Source organism: Equus caballus, chromosome 11 (assembly GCF_041296265.1).
Source record: "Equus caballus isolate H_3958 breed thoroughbred chromosome 11, TB-T2T, whole genome shotgun sequence".
NCBI classification, from domain to species: Eukaryota; Metazoa; Chordata; class Mammalia; order Perissodactyla; family Equidae; genus Equus; species Equus caballus.
Genome location: NC_091694.1, coordinates 36,610,667 through 36,623,122, shown reverse-complemented (window position 1 = coordinate 36,623,122; position 12,456 = coordinate 36,610,667). Strand labels below are relative to the sequence as shown.

The window sequence follows — 12,456 nt, the reverse complement described above, 5'->3', positions numbered from 1 at the left end:
TAATATTAGAAGAAGATACCCTTCAACACACAGTGAACAAAGAACACAAAAAAGTAGTCCATAAAAGAAGAATTAAAAAGGAACAATAAACATATAAAAAGAGATTCATACCAAGGATAATCAAAGAAATGCAAACCAAAACAATAGTTAAATTGGGATTTTTAAAAATTTATAAGACTGGTAAAATTTAAAAGATTGATAACACCTAATATGGGTGAGAGTATAGGCAATTTGGTACCCATGTTGCTAGTGAGGGTCTAAAGTGGTTTAATCTTTGAAAGCGTATATACCCTTTGACCCAATAACTTTATTTCTTTTAGGAACATATCCTGAGGATGTAATTGGATAGCAGCACAAGGATATTCATCATTATGTTATTTTAATATTTTCCAAATTATTCATGACCTATATGTCCATCAATAAGTTAGTGGTTAAATGAACTATGGACTATAGAAACATTAGACATCTATTAAAATATTGAGCATATATGTTAAATATTAAATATATCTCTATGTCATAATATGGGAAGATATCTACAATATATTGTTAAATTGGTTAACAATTTATGGTTTGTAGTATATCAAAGCATGAACTGATTATCTCTGAGTGGTGGGACAATGGGTGATTTTGACTTTTCAAAAATAGTGTTATTACATCCTGATATATTATCTAAATATTTTTATAATTAACATGCTTTCCCTCTTATAATTAAAGAGAACAATAAACCTATTTCTGTTTTGAGCAAACTATAGGGCCTTGTATCTTTGGGTGGAATTATTTTTAGAAGAATTTAAAAACCTTTAAAAATTAAAAACAAGGTATAAGAAATGTTAATCAGTATGGTGGAGATGAACATTGAGCAAGTTATTTAGCTGCTCCAAGCCATAATTTCCTATAAACTGGGTATTAATAATACCTGTCATGTATAGGATTGTTGAGTATTAAATGAGACAATATGTATAAAGTGCTTAGTACGGTCCCTTCACATTGTAGCTGCTCTGCTACAATTATTACCAGAATAGGAAGAGAGACATCAGATGACAAATCTGAAAGGGAATACTGAGTAAATAATATGTAAGGAAGTTGCCTTTTTTTTTTTTTAGTGAGGAAGATTGCTCCTCAGCTAACATCTGTTGCCTATTTTCCTTTTTTTCTTCCTCCCCAAAGCCCCATACTAGTTGTATATCCTAGCTATAGGTCATAGAAGTTGTCTTTTTAAAGTGTCTTTTAAATACCTATTATCTCAGGCATTCCAGCTAAACCCTTTTCAAGTATTTAGTAGACTCTTAGAAGTAACCTTTCCTGTTTAGCCAGTCTACAAACCCTCCGGATTCTACCTTCTTTCCCCATTCTGTTACAGCTCTATACCAGGAAAAAGACTTTCCCAGAGTACGGCGTAAGTTAAAGGTAAAAGTATCAGGACTAGAACTTTTTCTTAGAATAGAATAATTGTACGTGGGTCTCTAAATAACAGACACATCATCCTTGATAAAGGGATCATCAAGACCCTTCAGAAAGGTCACAGTGAAATGTTGGAGAACTGCTGTTTTTGTATAAGAACTTCCTAAATATGAGATTAGTGTATATTAATGCCTGTGACTTAACCAAGTCAGAGCCTCCAACTAAATGGTCTTGGATATCACCCCATTAATGCAGTTTGTTCTGTGGTTACCTATGAAGATACCTGTCATTTACGTAGTTTTCCTCTGCTGTTACATTTCTGAAAATAAAGCATGTTTTATCTATTAATTTGCTTGTGTTTTCAGAATACATTAAGATGGCAGATCACTATGTCCCAGTGCCTGGAGGACCAAACAACAACAACTATGCAAATGTGGAGTTAATTCTTGATATTGCTAAAAGGATCCCAGTACAAGTAAGAGATGCCAGTGTGTCCTTTAAAACAAAATTCAGCCAAATTACAGTTAGACACAAGGGGATATCCAGAGAAGAACTTTTAATTTTATATAAAGCATCTTTGTTGAAAATTGATCAATGCCTTTATATGGGATAACAGACAGGGAAAGAAAAGATGGAAAGAATGGAATGAGTCAGAATAGAGTAAACATCATACAAACATGAGGTTTGGAAGGGTCTTTCAGAGATTCTTTACTCTATCCGTTTCACCTTCAAACCATTCCATGTAAGTAAAAGTTGCCTGCTTCCCATGGAATATTCTTGGCTCAGAATATGGTGGTATAGAAATAGGTTCTTTCTTTTCTGTCACGTTGTGTTAAGAAGTTTAGGGTAAGTATCTTAAAGCCCAAAGAGAAAAAAACTCGAGACTTGTATGACCATATAATCACTAGATATAAAGCTGGGTTTGGGTGGCCAAAGTAATCGAATCTGTGAAAGATAACCAGTATTTCTAGAAAAGGCTCTCTAGAGTCTAGTTGAAAGGCTATGAATTGAGTTTCTGAAAGAGCAGCAAGACTGCCTGGATCTTAATATCAGTTTCTACTTGGTTTTGACCTCTTCAGAGTTTTGCCATAATGGACTGTTTATTGTTATTCTGTAAAACGTTTGCCAAGAATCAAGCATAGAAGCTGAATTAAGCATTAGGCCGCTGTGGAGCTATTGTACCTCATGGAGAAGGGCCAATCTTGGTAGAGAGTAATACAGTTTATTGTGGGTTTTTTAGTATGAATTTTAAGAATGAATCATATTGTGTTCCTTTATAGGCAGTGTGGGCTGGCTGGGGTCATGCTTCTGAGAATCCCAAACTCCCAGAACTACTTTTGAAAAATGGCATTGCCTTCATGGGTAAGCCTTTCTGATGTACTGTCTTGTCAATTTTGCCTATATTCGACTCTATATTCTGCTTTTCTTCTGTTTAATGTGTACTGGCCTCTTATTTTTTTCTTTTATCAGTCAGCAACTCTCAGAGTAACCCTCTTTATTTCTTTCTTTTTCTTTTCCGTCCGCGTTTCTTATACCCTGCTTATCTCTCTACATGTTGATTGTGTTTTCTGTCCCCGGGTTCTTTTCCATGAGATATAGAGGAGGCTTTGATTTCCAAAATAGTGGGCTTTTAAGACTTTGCCACTAACCTTAAGAAAACATGTGGAGAAAGGACCTATTTTTATGTAGCGAAGATAGCTGAATATTTAGGATTCCTTGGCAGTGTGCCCTTAAATGTAAATCAGCACCTTCACATTTAAGCAGATAGGTTATATAACTATGAATGAGAGCTATTTCTTCTGACTTTTCTGCTCTCCTATAGCAGAGAGAGAAATTGAGGTTATATGGCTCAAAGTGTTTCTCTCTGTTTCTCTCTTTTGGGTTCCTCCAAGACCAAGGAGAGTGTAATATTTCAGACTTGGATCCCAAAACTTTATAGTCCTTATTTTAGGATATTGCTAAAAAAAAAAAGAAAAAAGGACTTTATTAATCTGATAAAGTTGGATCATGAAGGATGATAAAATCAGAGTTATATTTGTCAAGAATTTAATTCAGTGTATACTTATATATGTTGAATTCTCAGTGTGTGCTAAATGCTTGCTGCATTAGGTTCTATAAAGGATAGAAAGATGATATAGTAATCTCCATAATCAAGTTTGTGTATCTCCATGATATGTGATGTAGGGGAGACAAGACAAATACAAAAATAATTATATAAAAGACAAAATGTGACAGAAATGTAGCCAAAATATTACAGAGTTCTTTTCTTGTTTTGTTTTTAGGTCCTCCAAGCCAGGCCATGTGGGCTTTAGGGGATAAGATTGCATCTTCCATAGTGGCTCAAACTGCAGGTATCCCAACTCTTCCCTGGAGTGGCAGTGGTAAGAAAGTATTTCTTGTTTGTATCTTGAGCAGAAAAGCTCAGTGGGATATTTGGGACTGTGACTTAGAACTTAGGTTTGCTTAAAATTTATTTGGATACTTGATAAGAAGTAGAGTCCAGGTTGATTAATGGTATCTTGTATCTCCTGGCTTAATTAATACACCTGTGATTTTATCATGTCTTAGGAATATAAATTTTGTACCAGGTACACAGATACTAAACTATGATTTAAGCGATCTTGAGACTTAATTTGGAGAAACTCTGAGAAAACTCATATTGTTCTGTAGATTTGGATATACTCTGGGTCAGCTAGAATATTCCATAGAGATGGACTTCCTAGGCAGAATTAGTCCTGTGAACCTGCTTGGGAGGTGACCTGGATCACTAAGAAAAACCTAAAGCCCACCCATCAATGTTTGCCTGCCAGTATTTTCTTGATGTCAGCCCACAAGATGATTAGCTTTGCCTGTTTAGTACCATTCAACCTCTCATTTGCCCTTGATGCAGAAAATGAGATCTGTAGTTAACTTTTCTTCCAGGCCTGAAGGAGGATAAAATTTTTCTAAAAATAATTTATTCTTGACAAATCCCTTAAAGAGTGCCATGTGAATCATAGCTGATAACTATATGAACTTGCCTTTCTTTAGTACTCAAGCACGGGGAGCAGACATTCACTAAAACCTCTTCCAAATGGGAACGACTGTTGTCTTGAGGCTGAACAGATCTGAACTCTTGTTACTCTGGCTCTCCAGGGGGATTGTGATATTCTCTCCAGTCCTGCTGGGTCAAACAGCTTAAAATAAAAGGTTGAATTCGTTCTTGTTTGAATGGAGAGATGATAGCATTCCCCTTGTGGCTGAGTACAGGGGCATTCAGGGAGCATGGAATCATGGCTCTGCCGAGGCCAATAAAACTGCCATTTCCATTTCCAAGGGCTCATAAAGATTGAATTATTTCTCAGACTTCTGGCCCTGGGGCAGCCCTGAACACACAAATGGAAGGTATTTTGCCTGCTAGTTGCTGTGAGAAGTTTGACGTGCTTTTTTTTTTTTTTTGGTCTTGTATGTCCTTGCATTTTTATAAGTTGCTGCCTGTTAGCTCTCCTGGCTTTTTCTAGCATAAGAACCCAAATTGCCAGGTTCTGCTGTGGCTAAACACTACCTTTAACTCCAAGAACTGATCAGGGTTTTATGGCATCCTTCTTTCTCCCATGTCCCCTCAATTTTGGATAAAGATGAGGGCATTTCAAGAAGGTATAGCAGAAAATTGACAAGAGAGAAGCTCTTATAGCTGCTTTTAAGTCACTGTTATCTATTACAGGTCTTCGTGTGGACTGGCAGGAAAATGATTTTACAAAACGTATCTTGAATGTTCCCCAGGAATTATATGAAAAAGGTTATGTGAAGGATGTGGATGATGGGCTAAAGGTAGGTTACTAACTCTAGGGAATGATGTCTTTCAAGTGACCAATTATAGTCACAAATATAGGGATTTGGAGCCTGGTTCATGATACATACTCATTAGGGTTGTAAGAGCAGGAGGTATAGTTTACAGAGCGAGAATTTGACCTAAGACCAGGAGATAGTTTACAGAGTGAGGATGTGACCCAGATTTAACAAAAATAATTTAAATTTGTTTTGAACAAGCTGCTCACCTGGACAGAACATTCCTTGGGTGGTTAAATTGTAGCTTTAAGGAGGTACTGATTCTCATCTCCACCCTGTTAGCATGTGTGGGCTGGTTAGGGGTGGGATAGGGGTGTGTGACAACAAACAGCACACTTTTTTCCCCTGCTTGAGTTCAGAACCAAGAAGCTAGGCAGATAGAGATCAAAATGTCAGCTTTGTTACAAATAGAGATGTTGACGAAAATGGCTTTAGTGTGTAGCAACAAATCAGATTCGTAAACTGAACGTTAGAGTTAAACAGGCTCTCTCACTGGTTACTAGTGGTGCTGGATAACCACAGACTTCCCTCTACAGAGACAGCTTTTTACCATTCAGCTTATTGTATGGCCGAGAGCTGAGGAGGAGCATATGATCTGTGCAGTGGGCTGATCCCAGAGGGGAAGAGGCTGAGCTATGCATGCTTAGTTCTTCCTTCCAAACTGACCAATCACATAATTCACTCTTTTTTCCCTTGGGGAGGAGTGAAGGAGGGAGCTGAGAGAGGCTGAAAGTGTTACTCTAATTGTTGTCCATCTGTGTAGAAACATGGACCCAAGCAAAAGAAGATCTTTTCTCCAACATTACCTTTTCTTTCTGTTATATTTGTCTCCAGTTTGTTCCCTTTTCACTTTTTAACTAGTTGGAAGGATCAGTTTTGCCTCCAGGTAGATTGATGAAAGAGACTATTTTAGAAAAACACAGTACTTGTGTTTGACTTGTATGTTATAAATTCAAGAGGAACACTGAATGTTCCATTAATTTTGCTCTTTTGTTTGCATTTCAAGTTAAGCATCCTGTAATCTCCTTAATAAGGAGAATTAATATTTCTAATTGAATTGCAAATGCAATATTTTATTTGCTTAATTTGCAAAAGAGTAGAAGCTGTTTGTAAGGAACTATTGTACATATCAACGAAAATTCATTTTTTTTCCTGATTATAATTATAAAGTTTTCTGGTAGAAACTTTAGAAAGCCAGAAAAGATGTGATGATAAAACCACCCATAAACCCACCATCCGTAGATAAATCCCATTAACGTATTCATCTATTTTCTTCCAGCCTTTTTTGATTCATAGATTCATATATTGATAATCTTTGTTAATAGACTCCCATAATTATAATTATTGTGATAATTATAAAATTAGGGTCCTACTATATATATTACTGAGAAATCCTAGGTTTTTTTCTTCTTAATATTGTATATAAGCACTTTCCTCATGGCATTAAAATTCTTCTAAAATATTTTAAATGGATGACCTGTGCCTAGAGCTTTCCTATATTTTTCAAAGGCCTACCTTCTTTCTTTCTGATGGCATATGAGCTACCCTACTTTTTAAGCTCTTTTCCATTTGTGGCCATTTCTTTGATCACTTATCACCCAGTGATTGAGTTCATCATGCTAACTCTGTTTATAAGCATAGTAATGGATAGAGTTAAGAGAAATTTAGAAGAGATGGGACTATGAGTGCAAGATTTTCATGCCTAATCTACTGACTTAAATTAAAATTTGAAATGGTCTTTTTCTAGTGACACATTTTTTGGATATTATTATAACGTAAACTTTAAAAGACTGGAATGTTTTGACAAAGGAATGACTCATTTTAAAATTTTGGTTAACTTTTTCTCAATTTACTTTTTGCCTTAACAGTACAATTTGGCCATCTTTCATATTATTACTTGTAAAAACTACCTCATTCCTTTTAATAATTGCATTGTATTCTAATATGTGGGTATATCTTGATTTGACCAGCTCCCTACTTAATGGATGTGTAATTAATTTTTGAAAAATTTTAGGATCATCACCTTATTATAAAATGCTGTAAATGTGAAAAGCACATTTAGAACATATGTTGAAAATTAGTTTTCTGACTAATTTTATTAATATTTTGATATCTTGTTATTTTTCTCTTTTACAAAAAGTTGAGTGAGAAAAAACTTCTGGATACGTGAGAGTTCTGATTTGTTAAGTCTTACTTATATGTTATCAGAAGCTATACTGAGACCATCAGCTTATATTAAGTGAACTACTTGTGTCTTGTTTTTAAATAAAAATTATGAGTAGTACATGAATACCAACATACTATAAGAAATGTGAATATTACAGAAATATATACAATAAAGAGTGAAAGTTTATATCTACCCATCTTCCTTTTATAAATCACCACTGGTGTCTATTCTAGACTTATTTTTTTGCACTTACATATGTGGGTGCATGAATGCATGCATAATCATATATAAACATACCGTTTTATTTTGTTTTTGACCGATATGGGGCTGTCTTAGATTGAACCATAAGAAATTGCCAATATTCAACTATTTTTTACCTACAAAAAAGGCAATTTCTATTGGTTCAAACTAATGCTACAAATATTTTTCTATTACTTATTTTTTTCACCTAATAGTATATCTTCAAGATCTTTCTATTTTACTACATGTAGACCTACAAAATGATAGCATTTTTAAGGGCAGGAAATGCCAGGTTTCTCCTTACCTACTCATATCCCCCTTGTTTCCATTTTTCTCTTCCTAAAGGCAGCAGAGGAAGTTGGATATCCGGTAATGATCAAGGCCTCAGAAGGCGGGGGAGGGAAGGGAATCAGAAAAGTCAACAATGCAGATGACTTCCCTAACCTCTTCAGACAGGTAGAGTACAAGTTGTTTTCGTTTGTTTGAATTAACATGTATATCAGAGATAAATGATTTAACTTACACCATAATTTGGATGTCCAGAAAATATTTAATTTTTTATTTTGTCTGTAACTAATCTAATCTTTTTCTCTAGCCTCTACCTGCTTATTATCAGGGAAAAAGTGTTAATGAAATGTCCAATTCAAGTTTCATTCAATTAGGTAATTCAAACAGTAGAGTTATTTTCTCTTATACTAAAAGTGCTCAGTTTCTCAGATAGCTCTTGCCTGTATAGTATGTGTGGCTCAAAAGACCTCATAGTGACAAGGAAGAATCAATGTCTTTCTACGTTTTTGTGTCCCTCTTCTGTTGGCACTGTAGATAAAGTATGTGGTGTAGTTAACTCGATCTGGATGCTCTAGGCTTGGCCAGGCCCAGGCTCTTTGTTGACTTTACCTTACTTCAGTTCAAATTGGCTGCAGGCTCCTGAGTTTCTGCCACATGTGCCATCTACCCTGCTGGCCCAGCAGTCTACACCCTAGCCTGTGCTGCATGGCCACCATACCCTGGCACAGAAACCCTATGGCAGGCGCAGATTCTTGAGAACTGAGGTTGGCTCAGGAAAACTAAACTTAGGATCTTTCTCTGCCTAACCCTGTGATTTACAGCCAATTTGATGTGGCTATACTATATGTTGGTTCTGGAGGTCAAAGAAATTATCTTTTTTTGGAATCTTAGAAGCTAGAGACAGGAGTTTCTTCTTCCTTGCCCTCAGAGTTACCCTCATGTTCTTGACTCACTTCTTTTTCTCCTAACGATACCCAGAAAAAGATGTCAGGCAAAGGAAAATTGCAGCACATTCTGGCCTTGTCACTCTCCTAGCTTCTCATGTTTTCTTATTTTCCCCAGAATCTTTTACTTTGCACCATCTTTTACTAGTACCCCTAGCGACCTTTTATTTGCACTCTTTTTTTTGAGGAAGATCAGCCCTGAGCTAACATCTGCTGCCAGTCCTCTTTTTGCTGAGGAAGACTAGCCCTGAGCTAACATCCGTGCCCATCTTCCTCTACTTTATATATGGGACGCCTGCCACAGCATGGCTTGATAAACAGTATTTAGGTCTGCACCCAGGATCTGAACCTGCGAACCCCGGGCCACCAAAGCGGAGCACATGAACTTAACCACTGTGCTACTGGGCTGGCCCCTAGGTTGGGATCTTGGAGCAGTAAGAATGAACTGGAAATAGGCCAGCCCTCACAGGGACTAAATCTCAGCTTCAAAACACTCAACCCTTGATTGAAGCAAGGTGTTCTAGGATTTCTAGTATCCCTAGCCACTAGCAGGAAGCAAAGATAAATTCTCTCCAGAGAAAGATAATGTTCAGAACCTCAAATTATTTCTGTTAATTTTTCAAATGTACTATCAAGCAGCCAGTTAAAAAGAAGCAGGCATATCAAATTACATGACTGAAAATCAAGAAAAATAAAAGTCGGTAGAAGCAGACCACAGAGAGTTTAGATAATGGATCTATCAGACAAGGACTTTAAAGTAACATACTTAATGTATTCAATGGAATTAAAGACAAGATTGAAAATTTTGGCAAAAAACTGGAAACCATAAAGAAGAAACAAATGAAAATTCTAGAACTGAAAATGCAATAACTAAAATTAAATCAATAGAATTTAATAGCGTATTAGATGCAGTTGAAGAGAGAATTAGCAACTGGAAGATAGGTTGGAAGAAAATTCAGACCAAAGCATAGAGAAAAGGATGAAAAATATAAAAAGAACATGTGAGAGATGATTTGCAAGGAGGACCATGATAATTCCCCCCATCCCTATATACACACCCCCTTACGGTATGATTTTACCTCTCTCCCATCAAGGGGTAGAGTTTTTTCTCCCACCCTTTGAATTTTGACTGGCCTTGTGACTTGTTTTGGCCAATAGATGTGTGGCAAAAATGGTATACACGTTTTGGAGCCTTAACCTCAAGTGATCTTGTGGTTTCTGCTCTCTTGGAATGAGTCTCAGATGCCATGTGAAGAGCCCAGTCAGGCCTTCTGGAGAAAGACAGCCCACATGAAGCAGAGATGAGTTGTCTCAGCTGAGGCTTCCTAGACTTACTTGCTGACAGCACAACATTTGAGCCATGTAAGTGAAGCTGTATTAAACTATCCAACCACAGTCAAGTTTCCAGATAACTACAACTGCATGAGTGTCTCTAGGCCTAGATCAGCAGCAGAACTGCCAACTGAGCCCAGCTCAAATCACTGTGAGCAAATAAAATAAAATTATCCTAAGTGTCCTAAGTCACTAAATTTTGGGTGGTATGTTAGGTATCACTGCATAACTATCACAGAAATTAACATTTAAAGTTGTGATAGATACTGCCATAAAAAAGAAAGGTAAAATATGTGGCATTGACTTTGAGACTGGCCTCATATGTGGAGGCTGGAAAAATGGTGAGAAGGTTCTTAGTGAAAGCTGGAGGCATAGTGAACAAACTCTTAGTGGAGACTGGAGAGGCAGTAAAGGAATTGTTATTAGAATCTGGGAAAAAAGGTACCAATGTTCTGTAATGATGGAACAATTGCCTGAGGTAACTTGGAAGATAAAGAATGTATTTAATGAACTTGTGGACCTAGATAAAGAGATCTGTTGACAAAGTGTTGAAAGTATCTGTTGAATACTTCAGGTTGCTTATGCTAAGGAACTATGAAAGAGAAATGAGCTCAAGAAGGTGTTTCAAACTTGTTGAGTTTGAAAATAGAACTGTTTCTCATTCCCAGTTTCTCGAGCTGGCAAAAGATTCTCAAAATGACATCAGGGTAAAGGCCAAGTCAAGAATGCCTGTGAGATCCTTTACAATGTCAGAAATATTTAAGACAGTACCTGGGAGATTACCTCTCAGCTAGCAAAAAAAGGGCTTGTAAGAATCTTAAGGCTGTTGTCCTACAGCAGCCTGATATGCCCGAAGTACAGAGAGATCTGTGCAGAAAAGTTATGGATATGTCTTTTGGGGCAAAGAGTGAATCCCCCAATATGATTCATAGGAAGCCAACAAAATTTTCAAGAGACTTATATTGATGAATGCACCAAAGGGACTAAAAGAGACAGAGACAGGTCAAACTTTAAAGAGGCCTCTGGGCCTTCAATTTTCTATGAATAAGAAACAGACTGAAAAACTTAATCACCTGTAAACATTAATCATTTCTAATAAAAAGAAAGTTTTTGGAGAGCAGAGCCAGGAGCCCAGAGGGCAGAGCTAAGAGCAGAGGGAAGTCATGGATTAAGAAACCACTCCCAGGGAGCAGAATAAGACCCTAAAATAAAAAGACATTCCATGCTTCTGTAGTAAGGGAATCCCACAACATGTACCCATTTGAATTTCAGAATTGCTATGGACCAGTGACTGCTGTGTATCTTTCATCCCCTCTTCTTTGAACAGGAGTGCTTTTACAGTTATCTGCTCCCCATCTCATCATTAAATATTGGGATTGTTGGGGGCAGATAACTTGTTTTTTTAGTTCTCAGATCTTTAGATCAAGAGAAATAGCACCTGAGGAGCTGTACCCATTGCTTCTGGATATGACTCATGAGAAAATGGATGGCAAGCCTGATGCCATGATTGGATGACTTTGGGGGTCTTGGGAGGGGGTGAGTCTATTTTGCATGTGGGAGATATGTGACTTATTGTGGCTGGAGGGCAGGCCATAGTAGATTGTTTACAGAGATGGCTGCAGTAACTCCTCCCATCCTTATATGTATGTCCCTTTGCAATGTGACACTGCTTTTTCTCTCATTAAGAGGTGGCATCTTGTTTCCCACCCCTTGAATCTTGGCTGGCCTTGTGGCTTGCTTAGACCATTAGAATGTGGCCAGAGTGGTGCTAAATTCGAGAGCCTAGAGCTTGTGAAGCCTTGGAGTTTCTACCTTCACTCTCTTGGAACACTGCGTTGAAGAAGCCTGGTCCAGCTTACTGAGGAAGGAAAGGCCGTATGCAATGGAGATGAGCTGTTGCAGTCGAGGCTCTCCAGACCTACCAGCCAACATTTACTACACAAGTCGCTAGACATTGAGTGAGACCATTCAGCTCCACTCAAGCCACCAAATGATAATATGAGTGACCCCATGGAAGACCAGAAGAATAAGTGCCCAGATGAGCACAGCATCATGAGCAATAAAATGGTTGACGTCCTAAGCAAGCCACTGAGTTTTGAGGTGACTTGTTACGTAACAAAACAGAGCATAAAGGATACAGAGCTTAAAAGACATATGGGATACATGAAATCAACTAACATCATATACTTTGAGTCTCAGGAGAAAAGAGAGAGAATGGAGCAGAAGCCATATTTGAAGTAATCTTGAAGCAGAAGC

At 37.3% G+C, this 12,456-nt stretch overlaps 1 protein-coding gene across 18 annotated transcripts in view; it reads left to right on the top strand.

The window, feature by feature from the left end:
- ACACA (acetyl-CoA carboxylase alpha) overlaps positions 1-12,456 on the top strand; it is a 271,880-nt gene that overhangs the window by 101,748 nt on the left and 157,676 nt on the right. For 17 of the 18 annotated variants that reach the window (XM_070227563.1, XM_023652967.2, XM_070227569.1 and 14 more), the window contains 5 exons: positions 1,767-1,876; positions 2,682-2,763; positions 3,684-3,782; positions 5,105-5,211; positions 7,982-8,092. In XM_070227563.1, the coding sequence (XP_070083664.1) occupies positions 1,767-1,876; positions 2,682-2,763; positions 3,684-3,782; positions 5,105-5,211; positions 7,982-8,092 (509 nt within the window). Of the gene's footprint in view, positions 1-1,766; positions 1,877-2,681; positions 2,764-3,683; positions 3,783-5,104; positions 5,212-7,981; positions 10,231-12,456 lie in introns of all 18 variants that reach the window. The other variant, XM_070227578.1, reaches the window with a different exon arrangement.